This window comes from Giraffa tippelskirchi, chromosome 14 (assembly GCF_054371585.1).
Source record: "Giraffa tippelskirchi isolate mGirTip1 chromosome 14, T2T-mGirTip1v1.2.pri, whole genome shotgun sequence".
Classification (NCBI taxonomy): domain Eukaryota; kingdom Metazoa; phylum Chordata; class Mammalia; order Artiodactyla; family Giraffidae; genus Giraffa; species Giraffa tippelskirchi.
Window position 1 is genome coordinate 9042043 of NC_137288.1, and position 15732 is coordinate 9057774.

Consider the following 15732-nt stretch of genomic DNA (forward strand, 5'->3'; position numbering starts at 1 on the left):
AGCCCCAGGCCACAGGCATCCCAGTGAGGAGCCAGCTCTGTGCTCAGCTGAAAGGAGTTAGTCTCTCAGGAGCCTCTGAGCCCTTGCCTTTGGATCACCCAGGGTGGGCATTTACTGGGACAGAAAAAATTGCCCTGAATTCCATGGACGGAAGAGCCTGGCTGTGTAGAGTTCGTGAGTTGCCGCGAATCAGACACAACTGAGGACACAAAAATTCTATAGATTAAAACACTTTTTGGGGGTGGGGGGGAGTGAAAGGGGGGGATGTGGGTTTTTTTGTCTTATATAATAGCCAAGGGAAATCTAGTTTAAACCTAAATTCACATAGACGGGAAAGGTATAGCTCTCCGTCACCCTATTAAAAAAAAAAAAACTACTAAACTTTTCTGAAAGTTTATTTAGTAGCTTCCTTGAGCAGTTCATTGTGAAGCTTTTTTTTTTTTTTTCTGTGACATTGGCCTCATTAAAAAGCACGGTTTGCCTTTACTGGATAATTCTGTTCATTGGTTTCTTAGGGAACCTTGGTAATATTTGAGTTTCCTGGGGAGTATGGTCACATGACCTGGCCCTGGCCAATCGGTGCGTTCCACCTCCCTGGCCACTGTGATTGGCTCCGGGCTGGGGCAGTGCCCAATCGGGGCCCAGGGCCGGGCCTCCCGTTGGAAGCCAGGGGAAGACGAGCTGTCGTCCTGCTGGGGTAGGGGAAGGGGTGGGGCCGGGGGAGGTCAGGCTCCAGCAGTGGGAGGGGCGTGAGGCCCGCCTGCGGCAGTTGGTGACCTTCCTGCTCCCCTCAGGGCAGAGCCGCCGGCCTGAGAATGAGGGCGCTGCTGAGCCCAGGGCCTGGGATGGCCCGTTGCTGCTGTGGTCCCAGAGCTCCACCCGAGACCTGAGGGAAGCCGTCTGCCCGTGAGTCCTCTCCCGCTTGTCTGTCAGCTTGTTTGAACCATGCTGGGTTTTCTGCCCAGCTGGCTAAGGGGAGTCCCTGGAAATGCAAGGGTGTGGGTTTTGGCAGACTTCAGGGAAGACATGCCAGATGAGCCTGGGAGACTCCAGCTTAATCTGGATTCAGGAGATATCTCTTCGGGCCAGCTAGTAATTGTAGGATAAGCCTAATGAGTCTTCACAGGATGAAGAGAGTAACGTGCCAAGGTAGCAATCGATGTCCTCATTCGAGAGGATGAAGCTGGTGCTCAGAGAAGGGGGGAACTTGGCCACAGCAAGGAGGTGTGCACCCAGACAGAACCCCCAGATCCGGCCATTGGAGCTCAGGGAGGCCACTGGTGTGGCTTGTCCCTGTGGCAGGGGCCGAGGCACGCAGCCCACCCTGATTCCTGCGGGGGCCTGACTTGGGAAGTGCCATCTGGTAGCTTTGAGACTCACCAAACCAAATTGCACTGGAGAGAGGAGGGACACCTTCCTTCATCCACCCCCCACCCCCGCCGGATTCCCACATACCCTGACCCCTTTCTCCCGATTTCGGAGCCATTTCCAGAGTCCCGCTCATATGACCTCATTCGAAGTGCACTGTGGACGAGCTGCCATCTGCAGCTACTACCACAGCGGCCAAGGGCTTTAGCTCCCGACTACCTCCCTTCCTTTGGAACTTGGGGGCCCTCTACTCCCCACTTGCACACCACAGACCTTTGCTGAGGATTGTGGGGACCCTCACTCAGTTTGCAGTACGTTGTAGCCATCCCTGTCCTCTCTATACCTCCCTTGAAACTCAGCTTGTGAGCTCCTTTGGAGCAGCGTGGCCCACCTGGCTGCAACGGAAGAGACACAGCTGACAGTGAAACAACAGCTTAGATCTGAGACCCGGAAAGCTCTGTCAGAAGGGACCTCCCTCTTCACACCGTAGAGGCTGTAGGAGGCGCCAGGCTTTCGAACCAGTGCTGGGGCCAAAATGACTCCACAGCTGTTTTCCTTCCTGGGGAGGGTTCTGGCTCGAGTGGGAATGGCTCAAGTCTCCTAAGGTTCTGCAAGCCCACTGTGTGCAGATTCACGGTACACAGAGAGGAGAAGGTGGAGTCCTGCCCTGTAGGTGGTCACAGCTCACGGATGAGCCAGGCAGGCAGGCAGGCAGGGCATGAGAACACCTGAGCTGCCTTCATGAGTGAATGGTGTGGGGGCAGAGGAAGAGAAGCCGGTCTGCTCCCTCGTGTGGTGCCCCAGGCAGGTTGTCCCCAGAGGAAACCCTTACGACGGTGAGGACTATCACTGCTGTTTCCCAAGGGGTTCCGTCGGTGCGTGTCTTCCCCGGAGCGGTCAGGCCGTCTCTCAAGTACACGGGCCATGGGCATTGCCTCTCCTTGGAACTTCCCATGTGTTTCTCTTTTTTATGGAACAGTGATTTTCTAGAGGGGTTCTGGGCCACAAGGATGTTGGGTCATTTTCTAGCCTTCTGTCACGAAGAACGCTTTCCTGGGTGTTGGGGTGGTTTGTTGTTCCAGCTCCCTTTCTTGGCTTCTTTTGGGAGCTGGTGCAACAAGACGAGCTCAGCCTCTGCCTTCTGGCTGAGATGTCACCCTTGACACAGCAATGCCTGCCTGGAGATAATGATGGCAGTTGCCAAAAGGGCTTCGTTTGGCACATGGTATCTTGAAAGGACGTACACCGTCCTTTCAGATATCAAAGGCTAGTTCAAATGACATACAAATGAGAACTCTCCAATGGAGTCTTACAGTAGTTGGAGAGTCCAAAAAACACTCCTTCAGTCATTTCACTGAGAGTCATTGATTGGGGACACCAAGAATATAGGAAGGAATGCACAAAGAAAGGATGAAATTGTGTTCAGGATCGGGGGAAGGGATGAACAGGGCGTGCTTGCCTTGAATCCAGGCTTTGTTGGGGGGTGGGGCATAAAGATCAAACGGGTCTGAAACTACAAAGTGGTGATGGTAACACAGTATCACCAGAGTTACACAACAGTGTTCCCAAATTGCAACAATGATGAAAAAGTTTACTAATCCCAACTTAACCAACAAAAGTACAGGAAACCATACAAAAAATAAAACATCACCAGAAAGGTGGAAACAAACCAAATGCAAAGCAGTTCAGGGGAAAGGAACTCCATGTCCCCTGGGGGCAGACCGAGTTGCCAGCGTCCACGGTGAGCAGACGGGGATGGAGGCTGCAGAGCCGACCGCTCCCCTGGACGTGGTGTTTCCGGCAAGGGCTCTGGGTGTCTGTCCAGAGCGGGGGCTCGTTCTCCCTGCAGGGGTGGGTGAGTCATCGTGGGCGTCTGGGTGTTGCGCGGGAGCCAGGGCAGGCTCTCCCTGCCGAGGCGGTGACTCCTCCTCTGCCTCGGGTTCTCCTGCCAGAGCCCGAGCAGGTAGAGGTGCACGTGGAGGTGGAGGTTCTGGCTGAGGGGGTGGGACATCAGTGCCTGGGGCTGGGGGTCCTGCAGGCATGGAGATCCGATCTGCCCGGTGTGCTGGCCAGTACCCAGCTGGCCTGGTGTCTCTGCGAGGGCAAGTCTCGGTTCTCCATCTGCCCTCGGTGGATCCCTGGGTCCTGCACCTGGAGCCAGCACCTCTGTAGGGACAGGTCTGGGAAGCGGAGCCTGGTTCCAGTTGGAGGCCAGTGCTAGAGCTGGGGGAGAAGCAAAGTTTGCCCACAGGCCAGCCTTGGCATGTGCGTCTCCCGGGACAGAAAGCTTCCAAGAGATTCCCAAAGAATACCCAGCGTCGGATGTCTTTTGGGACTGAAGTGTGCAAGATGGGGGGCGGGGGGGTGTGAGGCCAGCGCTTGCTGCAGGCCCAGCAGCAGCTTTCGGGGACTCGTCCCTGTGTAGCTCAGCACCCCCTCCCCACACACTCCCGTGCACCAGCCCCAGCGTCCTCACCTCTGTGCTCTGGCGTGCTGGGCTCCAGGTCCTCCTGCTGCCTCAGAGGCCGGGGTTCTCGGGACTCTGGGTCGGAGCCGGGTGTGCTGAGCTCCGTGGCAGCCTCAGACTGGGCCGCCGGGTGTATCCTGGGCGGTGTCTCGGCAGCAGGCCTTCCCCGCCTCCGCTTCTCCCCCGGTGGGGCTGATGCCTCCGTGGGCACGCTCACCTGGAGCCTGCACTGGGCCTCACGGGCGGGGGGGTGGTGCTCCGACCCCTCCCTCCGGGAGGTGGATGGGGTGTCCCCGTCCTCGGCCTCATCACGTGGGAAGCTCTGCAACGACAGTGACCGTCAGCCAGCCATGCTAGGAGTTTTCCGAGCTGGGCCTGGGCAGTGGAGCCGCTGCTTCTGCCTGCTCGAACTTCTCTTCCCAGAAGGGTCAGAGACGTGTGTCTGCTCAGATCCCCACCCGGGAGGAAAGAGACCCACCTGAGGGTGTGAGGTCCGCCTGGGCGGCCGCCGCTGCCCGCACTCTCCCCATCCCGCCCAGCCTGCTCTCCCCTGGGGTGTGGACACAACTTGTCCGCAGGCTTCTGACCCCACATCCGCCTGGGCTTCCTTGAGGGAGACACACCCCAAGAAACCCGCATCCACACACACAGGCAAAGGACCCGGTGTTTCCGGGTGGCATGGGAGAGGCGGCCTGGTCCGTCCTGGGGCTCCCCGTGTTACCTTTCTGTTTCTCCGGGCAAAGGGCCAGAGGCCTCTCGGGGGTGTCCTGAGCCAACGTCGACAGGGTGCCCGCGCACACTGCCTGTGATCACTCCTGAGGCCCCGGCCTCTGGGCAGGGGCAAACAGCAGAACATCCTGGCAGCCAGTGAACTGGCTGGGGGCTCCTCTCCGCTCTGGAGGCCTGGATACCCGGGCTGCGGGTTCTGTTGGGTTCTGTTGCCGGCAGGTGACATCATCTCCTGGGGTTCGTGCTGAGGTCCCTTCCCCAAAACTTCCCAAGGGAATCTCTGGGTTTCTGACTGCTCGACCACCCCCCTTAGGCCATGTGCAGGCACAGTGACACCCACACAGCCCAGCCCACAGCCCTGGGGAGGCCTGGGTTCAGCCAGGGCCTGAGCTCCGAGGACCCCACTGCTCTCAGACCAGGCTCCTTCTTCTCATAAGTGGTGTGGCCCTGGACAAGCATATGCCCCTCAGGGTTGCCCCAGTCTCTCCATCTGCAGAGTGGTGGTCATTCTCCCATCTGCTTCCTAGGTCTGTCGGCCTACGAGCAGCTCCATGCCTTTCCACCTGGGGCCGATATCACGTGGAGCTTGTGCGCTGAGACTTCAGAAAGAAAGATTCCATCCAGGGCTGACACAGCACAGAATGGGGCAGAACGAGGCCTGGATGTGCCGTGGTACCCAGGAAAAGGCACTCCCCCTCCTGACTGTTTTGAGACCCCGCATCCAAGTTGGAGGACCGAAAGGAAGACTCGAAGGTCTCCCTCTCTTATAGAAAAGAGTAGCCAACTTTCTGCTCCTCTGTTTCCATTGAGATTCTGTTCAAGTGTCCCAGCTCGGCTTCTGCGGGTGGCTGAGCTTCTAATGGCTCCCTGCGTTCTTGTCTTTTCCTCTCCAAACCTTCCGTCCTTTTCCCCCTTCTGGGGTGGAAGGGCGCTGTCATTGCTTCTACCTTCGAGGCAGATTGAGGAAAAGTCTGGACCGTCGACTCCTTTCCTCTCTTTGGTTCCGTGTCTCTCTCTGGCTGTGTCCCTCTCTTTTCCTTTCTCAGTTCCGTCTGTGTCTTCCTCTTTCTCTCTCGTGTGTGGATGGATGGATGCTAGGGATGCACATGTATATGATTAGATGAGGGTTATGTTTTAGGGATAGGTTAGAGGGAGAGAAAGGCTTTAGGTCGGAGTTGGTCATGGGGGAAGGGTCAAGGGTGGTGGTGGTGTTGTTTCTTGGAATCTGAGTGCTGTGCATTCTTCGTCTCTTTCCATATGAACCCCTTCTCAGATACACCACTTGCAAGGAGTCTCTCATGTTCTGTTTCCTATCTTTTGCATTTGTGAATGCTTAGCTTCTCTGTTGTGAAGAGGTTCCATTGGATGGAAACCCATGGGTGTACTCCGTGTACCTCTTTGCCTTACTTGAAGAGACCCATTTCGACCTCCGCCCAGCAAATGGCAAGGAGACTCTGATGTTAAGGAGCCTTTGACCTACGCTTCTTTCTAGCTATCTCATGACATCAGTCTTTAGGGTGAGGTTTTCCCCCTATATTGAGGTGGTATGAGATCAAAACCAATAGCGTTCTTCAGATGTAGCTGTCTGGTTTTCCCATGGACATTGATTGAAGAGGCTTTCTTGTTCCCATTTGGATATTCTCCCCTTCTGTGTCAGAGATGAGTTGACCATGGATGCTGGGGTTTGTTTCTGGACCCTCCACTTTATTCCATCGATCTGGATCTGTGTGTGTTGTTGTATTCCCAATAGCATACTGTCCTGCTGCTGCTGCTGCAGCTAAGTCACTTCAGTCGTGTCTGACTCTGCGTGACCCCATGGCCTGCAGCCTACCAGGCTCCTCCGTCCAGGACGTTTTCCAGGCAAGAGTACTGGAGTGGGTCGCCATTGCCTTCTCCGATGCTCTCCTGAGGATCCTAGTTTGGTCGTCTAATTTCCTTTCACACAACCTTGGATGTCCGTATCGGGGCTTTTTCGTCGGATTGTATTGACAGTTTAGGCTCTTTTCTGTCTCCGTACCCCTTTTGCAATTCTTTGTTCGGTGCGAAAATGCATTGGCATTTTGGGAGGAATAGCATCGAAGCTGTGGATTGCCTTGTGGGGCTGTGACATCATTTTCCCAATAGGAATTCTTTCAAGCCCTGAGCACAGCTTCTCTTTCCAGTGATTGGTGTGGGCTTGATCTTCCTTCTTCCATCTCTCGCCGTTTTGTGAGAACAGGTCCATCCTTCCCTTCTGGGTTAGATGGACTGGTGGGTATCACTTCAGTGAATGGCATTGTCAGTGGGGGTGATAATTCCCTTCTCGTTGGAAGACTTTGCTGTGAGTATTAGAAATGCAAGTGACTTCTCTTCCCCTTCCTCCCTGTCCATCTCTCAGAGCCACCGGGAAACAGAGGCCTCATCCACGGTCACACAGGCCTGAGGGGGTGCAACTAGACTGTTGTTTCTTCAGGCCCTCAGTGCTGGACATCATCCGGGATCCTCTGTGTGTGTCTTCCTCAGTCTGGTGTCCCTTCAGACCTTTCCCTAGTTTTCACAGGCTTGTTGTGTTGGTGTTCTTTGTCTGTTTGGAGACACATCCTTGATAAGCTTTGTGTTTCCACTCATTCGTCTCGCGATGTATGACCTGTCTTTTGCTTTTGTCGTGAGGTCTTTCCCACAGTAGATATCTTTGATTTTGCAAAGTCCACTGTATTCTCTGGGTTTTTTTTTTTTTTTTTTGTGGACTGGCTTTTAGTTTTGTGTGTGAAGACTCAAAGCACGTGTCCGGTTTCTGCTCATTGTTCTTCGAGATTTGTGACAAGTTTTCATGGAAAGTTTGTCTAGGGATAACTGGAAGTGAACTCGGTGTAAGGTGTCAAGTCTCCATCTCCATTCCTGTCATCCCCTGCAGTTTCCAATTCCCTGTTCCTGAGTGGTTTTAGAGACCTTGTGGGGAGTTTGGTTGCATTGGAGTTTGCATTTCCACCTTGATTCGATTCACACTGTTCTGCCCTCAGGGACACTGTCAAGGGGGAGTGAGGAGCAGCCTGCACTTCCAGCAGTGACCACACGGTGGGGCGAGTGCTGCTCTCCCCTCAGGGAGCCCCAGGCCACAGGCATCCCAGTGAGGAGCCAGCTCTGTGCTCAGCTGAAAGGAGTTAGTCTCTCAGGAGCCTCTGAGCCCTTGCCTTTGGATCACCCAGGGTGGGCATTTACTGGGACAGAAAAAATTGCCCTGAATTCCATGGACGGAAGAGCCTGGCTGTGTAGAGTTCGTGAGTTGCCGCGAATCAGACACAACTGAGGACACAAAAATTCTATAGATTAAAACACTTTTTGGGGGTGGGGGGGAGTGAAAGGGGGGGATGTGGGTTTTTTTGTCTTATATAATAGCCAAGGGAAATCTAGTTTAAACCTAAATTCACATAGACGGGAAAGGTATAGCTCTCCGTCACCCTATTAAAAAAAAAAAAACTACTAAACTTTTCTGAAAGTTTATTTAGTAGCTTCCTTGAGCAGTTCATTGTGAAGCATTTTTTTTTTTTTTTCTGTGACATTGGCCTCATTAAAAAGCACGGTTTGCCTTTACTGGATAATTCTGTTCATTGGTTTCTTAGGGAACCTTGGTAATATTTGAGTTTCCTGGGGAGTATGGTCACATGACCTGGCCCTGGCCAATCGGTGCGTTCCACCTCCCTGGCCACTGTGATTGGCTCCGGGCTGGGGCAGTGCCCAATCGGGGCCCAGGGCCGGGCCTCCCGTTGGAAGCCAGGGGAAGACGAGCTGTCGTCCTGCTGGGGTAGGGGAAGGGGTGGGGCCGGGGGAGGTCAGGCTCCAGCAGTGGGAGGGGCGTGAGGCCCGCCTGCGGCAGTTGGTGACCTTCCTGCTCCCCTCAGGGCAGAGCCGCCGGCCTGAGAATGAGGGCGCTGCTGAGCCCAGGGCCTGGGATGGCCCGTTGCTGCTGTGGTCCCAGAGCTCCACCCGAGACCTGAGGGAAGCCGTCTGCCCGTGAGTCCTCTCCCGCTTGTCTGTCAGCTTGTTTGAACCATGCTGGGTTTTCTGCCCAGCTGGCTAAGGGGAGTCCCTGGAAATGCAAGGGTGTGGGTTTTGGCAGACTTCAGGGAAGACATGCCAGATGAGCCTGGGAGACTCCAGCTTAATCTGGATTCAGGAGATATCTCTTCGGGCCAGCTAGTAATTGTAGGATAAGCCTAATGAGTCTTCACAGGATGAAGAGAGTAACGTGCCAAGGTAGCAATCGATGTCCTCATTCGAGAGGATGAAGCTGGTGCTCAGAGAAGGGGGGAACTTGGCCACAGCAAGGAGGTGTGCACCCAGACAGAACCCCCAGATCCGGCCATTGGAGCTCAGGGAGGCCACTGGTGTGGCTTGTCCCTGTGGCAGGGGCCGAGGCACGCAGCCCACCCTGATTCCTGCGGGGGCCTGACTTGGGAAGTGCCATCTGGTAGCTTTGAGACTCACCAAACCAAATTGCACTGGAGAGAGGAGGGACACCTTCCTTCATCCACCCCCCACCCCCGCCGGATTCCCACATACCCTGACCCCTTTCTCCCGATTTCGGAGCCATTTCCAGAGTCCCGCTCATATGACCTCATTCGAAGTGCACTGTGGACGAGCTGCCATCTGCAGCTACTACCACAGCGGCCAAGGGCTTTAGCTCCCGACTACCTCCCTTCCTTTGGAACTTGGGGGCCCTCTACTCCCCACTTGCACACCACAGACCTTTGCTGAGGATTGTGGGGACCCTCACTCAGTTTGCAGTACGTTGTAGCCATCCCTGTCCTCTCTATACCTCCCTTGAAACTCAGCTTGTGAGCTCCTTTGGAGCAGCGTGGCCCACCTGGCTGCAACGGAAGAGACACAGCTGACAGTGAAACAACAGCTTAGATCTGAGACCCGGAAAGCTCTGTCAGAAGGGACCTCCCTCTTCACACCGTAGAGGCTGTAGGAGGCGCCAGGCTTTCGAACCAGTGCTGGGGCCAAAATGACTCCACAGCTGTTTTCCTTCCTGGGGAGGGTTCTGGCTCGAGTGGGAATGGCTCAAGTCTCCTAAGGTTCTGCAAGCCCACTGTGTGCAGATTCACGGTACACAGAGAGGAGAAGGTGGAGTCCTGCCCTGTAGGTGGTCACAGCTCACGGATGAGCCAGGCAGGCAGGCAGGCAGGGCATGAGAACACCTGAGCTGCCTTCATGAGTGAATGGTGTGGGGGCAGAGGAAGAGAAGCCGGTCTGCTCCCTCGTGTGGTGCCCCGGGCAGGTTGTCCCCAGAGGAAACCCTTACGACGGTGAGGACTATCACTGCTGTTTCCCAAGGGGTTCCGTCGGTGCGTGTCTTCCCCGGAGCGGTCAGGCCGTCTCTCAAGTACACGGGCCATGGGCATTGCCTCTCCTTGGAACTTCCCATGTGTTTCTCTTTTTTATGGAACAGTGATTTTCTAGAGGGGTTCTGGGCCACAAGGATGTTGGGTCATTTTCTAGCCTTCTGTCATGAAGAACGCTTTCCTGGGTGTTGGGGTGGTTTGTTGTTCCAGCTCCCTTTCTTGGCTTCTTTTGGGAGCTGGTGCAACAAGACGAGCTCAGCCTCTGCCTTCTGGCTGAGATGTCACCCTTGACACAGCAATGCCTGCCTGGAGATAATGATGGCAGTTGCCAAAAGGGCTTCGTTTGGCACATGGTATCTTGAAAGGACGTACACCGTCCTTTCAGATATCAAAGGCTAGTTCAAATGACATACAAATGAGAACTCTCCAATGGAGTCTTACAGTAGTTGGAGAGTCCAAAAAACACTCCTTCAGTCATTTCACTGAGAGTCATTGATTGGGGACACCAAGAATATAGGAAGGAATGCACAAAGAAAGGATGAAATTGTGTTCAGGATCGGGGGAAGGGATGAACAGGGCGTGCTTGCCTTGAATCCAGGCTTTGTTGGGGGGTGGGGCATAAAGATCAAACGGGTCTGAAACTACAAAGTGGTGATGGTAACACAGTATCACCAGAGTTACACAACAGTGTTCCCAAATTGCAACAATGATGAAAAAGTTTACTAATCCCAACTTAACCAACAAAAGTACAGGAAACCATACAAAAAATAAAACATCACCAGAAAGGTGGAAACAAACCAAATGCAAAGCAGTTCAGGGGAAAGGAACTCCATGTCCCCTGGGGGCAGACCGAGTTGCCAGCGTCCACGGTGAGCAGACGGGGATGGAGGCTGCAGAGCCGACCGCTCCCCTGGACGTGGTGTTTCCGGCAAGGGCTCTGGGTGTCTGTCCAGAGCGGGGGCTCGTTCTCCCTGCAGGGGTGGGTGAGTCATCGTGGGCGTCTGGGTGTTGCGCGGGAGCCAGGGCAGGCTCTCCCTGCCGAGGCGGTGACTCCTCCTCTGCCTCGGGTTCTCCTGCCAGAGCCCGAGCAGGTAGAGGTGCACGTGGAGGTGGAGGTTCTGGCTGAGGGGGTGGGACATCAGTGCCTGGGGCTGGGGGTCCTGCAGGCATGGAGATCCGATCTGCCCGGTGTGCTGGCCAGTACCCAGCTGGCCTGGTGTCTCTGCGAGGGCAAGTCTCGGTTCTCCATCTGCCCTCGGTGGATCCCTGGGTCCTGCACCTGGAGCCAGCACCTCTGTAGGGACAGGTCTGGGAAGCGGAGCCTGGTTCCAGTTGGAGGCCAGTGCTAGAGCTGGGGGAGAAGCAAAGTTTGCCCACAGGCCAGCCTTGGCATGTGCGTCTCCCGGGACAGAAAGCTTCCAAGAGATTCCCAAAGAATACCCAGCGTCGGATGTCTTTTGGGACTGAAGTGTGCAAGATGGGGGGCGGGGGGGTGTGAGGCCAGCGCTTGCTGCAGGCCCAGCAGCAGCTTTCGGGGACTCGTCCCTGTGTAGCTCAGCACCCCCTCCCCACACACTCCCGTGCACCAGCCCCAGCGTCCTCACCTCTGTGCTCTGGCGTGCTGGGCTCCAGGTCCTCCTGCTGCCTCAGAGGCCGGGGTTCTCGGGACTCTGGGTCGGAGCCGGGTGTGCTGAGCTCCGTGGCAGCCTCAGACTGGGCCGCCGGGTGTATCCTGGGCGGTGTCTCGGCAGCAGGCCTTCCCCGCCTCCTCTTCTCCCCCGGTGGGGCTGATGCCTCCGTGGGCACGCTCACCTGGAGCCTGCACTGGGCCTCACGGGCGGGGGGGTGGTGCTCCGACCCCTCCCTCCGGGAGGTGGATGGGGTGTCCCCGTCCTCGGCCTCATCACGTGGGAAGCTCTGCAACGACAGTGACCGTCAGCCAGCCATGCTAGGAGTTTTCCGAGCTGGGCCTGGGCAGTGGAGCCGCTGCTTCTGCCTGCTCGAACTTCTCTTCCCAGAAGGGTCAGAGACGTGTGTCTGCTCAGATCCCCACCCGGGAGGAAAGAGACCCACCTGAGGGTGTGAGGTCCGCCTGGGCGGCCGCCGCTGCCCGCACTCTCCCCATCCCGCCCAGCCTGCTCTCCCCTGGGGTGTGGACACAACTTGTCCGCAGGCTTCTGACCCCACATCCGCCTGGGCTTCCTTGAGGGAGACACACCCCAAGAAACCCGCATCCACACACACAGGCAAAGGACCCGGTGTTTCTGGGTGGCATGGGAGAGGCGGCCTGGTCCGTCCTGGGGCTCCCCGTGTTACCTTTCTGTTTCTCCGGGCAAAGGGCCAGAGGCCTCTCGGGGGTGTCCTGAGCCAACGTCGACAGGGTGCCCGCGCACACTGCCTGTGAGCACTCCTGAGGCCCCGGCCTCTGGGCAGGGGCAAACAGCAGAACATCCTGGCAGCCAGTGAACTGGCTGGGGGCTCCTCTCCGCTCTGGAGGCCTGGATACCCGGGCTGCGGGTTCTGTTGGGTTCTGTTGCCGGCAGGTGACATCATCTCCTGGGGTTCGTGCTGAGGTCCCTTCCCCAAAACTTCCCAAGGGAATCTCTGGGTTTCTGACTGCTCGACCACCCCCCTTAGGCCATGTGCAGGCACAGTGACACCCACACAGCCCAGCCCACAGCCCTGGGGAGGCCTGGGTTCAGCCAGGGCCTGAGCTCCGAGGACCCCACTGCTCTCAGACCAGGCTCCTTCTTCTCATAAGTGGTGTGGCCCTGGACAAGCATATGCCCCTCAGGGTTGCCCCAGTCTCTCCATCTGCAGAGTGGTGGTCATTCTCCCATCTGCTTCCTAGGTCTGTCGGCCTACGAGCAGCTCCATGCCTTTCCACCTGGGGCCGATATCACGTGGAGCTTGTGCGCTGAGACTTCAGAAAGAAAGATTCCATCCAGGGCTGACACAGCACAGAATGGGGCAGAACGAGGCCTGGATGTGCCGTGGTACCCAGGAAAAGGCACTCCCCCTCCTGACTGTTTTGAGACCCCGCATCCAAGTTGGAGGACCGAAAGGAAGACTCGAAGGTCTCCCTCTCTTATAGAAAAGAGTAGCCAACTTTCTGCTCCTCTGTTTCCATTGAGATTCTGTTCAAGTGTCCCAGCTCGGCTTCTGCGGGTGGCTGAGCTTCTAATGGCTCCCTGCGTTCTTGTCTTTTCCTCTCCAAACCTTCCGTCCTTTTCCCCCTTCTGGGGTGGAAGGGCGCTGTCATTGCTTCTACCTTCGAGGCAGATTGAGGAAAAGTCTGGACCGTCGACTCCTTTCCTCTCTTTGGTTCCGTGTCTCTCTCTGGCTGTGTCCCTCTCTTTTCCTTTCTCAGTTCCGTCTGTGTCTTCCTCTTTCTCTCTCGTGTGTGGATGGATGGATGCTAGGGATGCACATGTATATGATTAGATGAGGGTTATGTTTTAGGGATAGGTTAGAGGGAGAGAAAGGCTTTAGGTCGGAGTTGGTCATGGGGGAAGGGTCAAGGGTGGTGGTGGTGTTGTTTCTTGGAATCTGAGTGCTGTGCATTCTTCGTCTCTTTCCATATGAACCCCTTCTCAGATACACCACTTGCAAGGAGTCTCTCATGTTCTGTTTCCTATCTTTTGCATTTGTGAATGCTTAGCTTCTCTGTTGTGAAGAGGTTCCATTGGATGGAAACCCATGGGTGTACTCCGTGTACCTCTTTGCCTTACTTGAAGAGACCCATTTCGACCTCCGCCCAGCAAATGGCAAGGAGACTCTGATGTTAAGGAGCCTTTGACCTACGCTTCTTTCTAGCTATCTCATGACATCAGTCTTTAGGGTGAGGTTTTCCCCCTATATTGAGGTGGTATGAGATCAAAACCAATAGCGTTCTTCAGATGTAGCTGTCTGGTTTTCCCATGGACATTGATTGAAGAGGCTTTCTTGTTCCCATTTGGATATTCTCCCCTTCTGTGTCAGAGATGAGTTGACCATGGATGCTGGGGTTTGTTTCTGGACCCTCCACTTTATTCCATCGATCTGGATCTGTGTGTGTTGTTGTATTCCCAATAGCATACTGTCCTGCTGCTGCTGCTGCAGCTAAGTCACTTCAGTCGTGTCTGACTCTGCGTGACCCCATGGCCTGCAGCCTACCAGGCTCCTCCGTCCAGGACGTTTTCCAGGCAAGAGTACTGGAGTGGGTCGCCATTGCCTTCTCCGATGCTCTCCTGAGGATCCTAGTTTGGTCGTCTAATTTCCTTTCACACAACCTTGGATGTCCGTATCGGGGCTTTTTCGTCGGATTGTATTGACAGTTTAGGCTCTTTTCTGTCTCCGTACCCCTTTTGCAATTCTTTGTTCGGTGCGAAAATGCATTGGCATTTTGGGAGGAATAGCATCGAAGCTGTGGATTGCCTTGTGGGGCTGTGACATCATTTTCCCAATAGGAATTCTTTCAAGCCCTGAGCACAGCTTCTCTTTCCAGTGATTGGTGTGGGCTTGATCTTCCTTCTTCCATCTCTCGCCGTTTTGTGAGAACAGGTCCATCCTTCCCTTCTGGGTTAGATGGACTGGTGGGTATCACTTCAGTGAATGGCATTGTCAGTGGGGGTGATAATTCCCTTCTCGTTGGAAGACTTTGCTGTGAGTATTAGAAATGCAAGTGACTTCTCTTCCCCTTCCTCCCTGTCCATCTCTCAGAGCCACCGGGAAACAGAGGCCTCATCCACGGTCACACAGGCCTGAGGGGGTGCAACTAGACTGTTGTTTCTTCAGGCCCTCAGTGCTGGACATCATCCGGGATCCTCTGTGTGTGTCTTCCTCAGTCTGGTGTCCCTTCAGACCTTTCCCTAGTTTTCACAGGCTTGTTGTGTTGGTGTTCTTTGTCTGTTTGGAGACACATCCTTGATAAGCTTTGTGTTTCCACTCATTCGTCTCGCGATGTATGACCTGTCTTTTGCTTTTGTCGTGAGGTCTTTCCCACAGTAGATATCTTTGATTTTGCAAAGTCCACTGTATTCTCTGGGTTTTTTTTTTTTTTTTTTGTGGACTGGCTTTTAGTTTTGTGTGTGAAGACTCAAAGCACGTGTCCGGTTTCTGCTCATTGTTCTTCGAGATTTGTGACAAGTTTTCATGGAAAGTTTGTCTAGGGATAACTGGAAGTGAACTCGGTGTAAGGTGTCAAGTCTCCATCTCCATTCCTGTCATCCCCTGCAGTTTCCAATTCCCTGTTCCTGAGTGGTTTTAGAGACCTTGTGGGGAGTTTGGTTGCATTGGAGTTTGCATTTCCACCTTGATTCGATTCACACTGTTCTGCCCTCAGGGACACTGTCAAGGGGGAGTGAGGAGCAGCCTGCACTTCCAGCAGTGACCACACGGTGGGGCGAGTGCTGCTCTCCCCTCAGGGAGCCCCAGGCCACAGGCATCCCAGTGAGGAGCCAGCTCTGTGCTCAGCTGAAAGGAGTTAGTCTCTCAGGAGCCTCTGAGCCCTTGCCTTTGGATCACCCAGGGTGGGCATTTACTGGGACAGAAAAAATTGCCCTGAATTCCATGGACGGAAGAGCCTGGCTGTGTAGAGTTCGTGAGTTGCCGCGAATCAGACACAACTGAGGACACAAAAATTCTATAGATTAAAACACTTTTTGGGGGTGGGGGGGAGTGAAAGGGGGGGATGTGGGTTTTTTTGTCTTATATAATAGCCAAGGGAAATCTAGTTTAAACCTAAATTCACATAGACGGGAAAGGTATAGCTCTCCGTCACCCTATTAAAAAAAAAAAAACTACTAAACTTTTCTGAAAGTTTATTTAGTAGCTTCCTTGAGCAGTTCATTGTGAAGCTTTTCT

General features: G+C 54.8%; 2 protein-coding genes and 1 long non-coding RNA gene across 3 annotated transcripts in view; 1 reads left to right on the forward strand and 2 right to left on the reverse strand.

The window, feature by feature from the left end:
• The window catches only part of LOC145534148 (uncharacterized), a 770273-nt gene that overhangs the window by 442414 nt on the left and 312127 nt on the right, over positions 1–15732 (forward strand). The window contains exons 57-58 of the long non-coding RNA XR_014074274.1: positions 795–906; positions 8443–8554. This is a non-coding gene — a long non-coding RNA (uncharacterized LOC145534148). The remainder of the gene's footprint in view (positions 1–794; positions 907–8442; positions 8555–15732) is intronic.
• LOC145533996 (uncharacterized) lies at positions 2939–4902 on the reverse strand. The gene is made up of 3 exons (XM_081561358.1): positions 4557–4902; positions 3845–4157; positions 2939–3591 (listed from the first exon to the last, which is right to left on the reverse strand). The coding sequence occupies exons 1-3, from the start codon at positions 4791–4793 to the stop codon at positions 2963–2965; spliced, it is 1179 nt and encodes a 392-aa protein (XP_081417484.1). The 5' UTR covers positions 4794–4902; the 3' UTR covers positions 2939–2962.
• On the reverse strand, positions 10586–12390 carry LOC145534102 (uncharacterized). The gene is made up of 3 exons (XM_081561472.1): positions 12205–12390; positions 11493–11805; positions 10586–11239 (listed from the first exon to the last, which is right to left on the reverse strand). The coding sequence occupies exons 1-3, from the start codon at positions 12337–12339 to the stop codon at positions 10611–10613; spliced, it is 1077 nt and encodes a 358-aa protein (XP_081417598.1). The 5' UTR covers positions 12340–12390; the 3' UTR covers positions 10586–10610.

Excerpts from the sequence above, each read along its gene's own strand:
- LOC145533996 (XM_081561358.1), bottom strand. The coding sequence starts at position 4,793 with ATGATGTCACCTGCCGGCAACAGAACCCAACAGAACCCGCAGCCCGGG. Across the intron at positions 4,158-4,556 it reads TTGCCCGGAGAAACAGAAAG|AGCTTCCCACGTGATGAGGC; the intron begins GTAACACGGGGA and ends CTGTCGTTGCAG. Across the intron at positions 3,592-3,844 it reads CAGCACGCCAGAGCACAGAG|CTCTAGCACTGGCCTCCAAC; the intron begins GTGAGGACGCTG and ends CTTCTCCCCCAG.
- LOC145534102 (XM_081561472.1), bottom strand. The coding sequence starts at position 12,339 with ATGTTCTGCTGTTTGCCCCTGCCCAGAGGCCGGGGCCTCAGGAGTGCT. Across the intron at positions 11,806-12,204 it reads TTGCCCGGAGAAACAGAAAG|AGCTTCCCACGTGATGAGGC; the intron begins GTAACACGGGGA and ends CTGTCGTTGCAG. Across the intron at positions 11,240-11,492 it reads CAGCACGCCAGAGCACAGAG|CTCTAGCACTGGCCTCCAAC; the intron begins GTGAGGACGCTG and ends CTTCTCCCCCAG.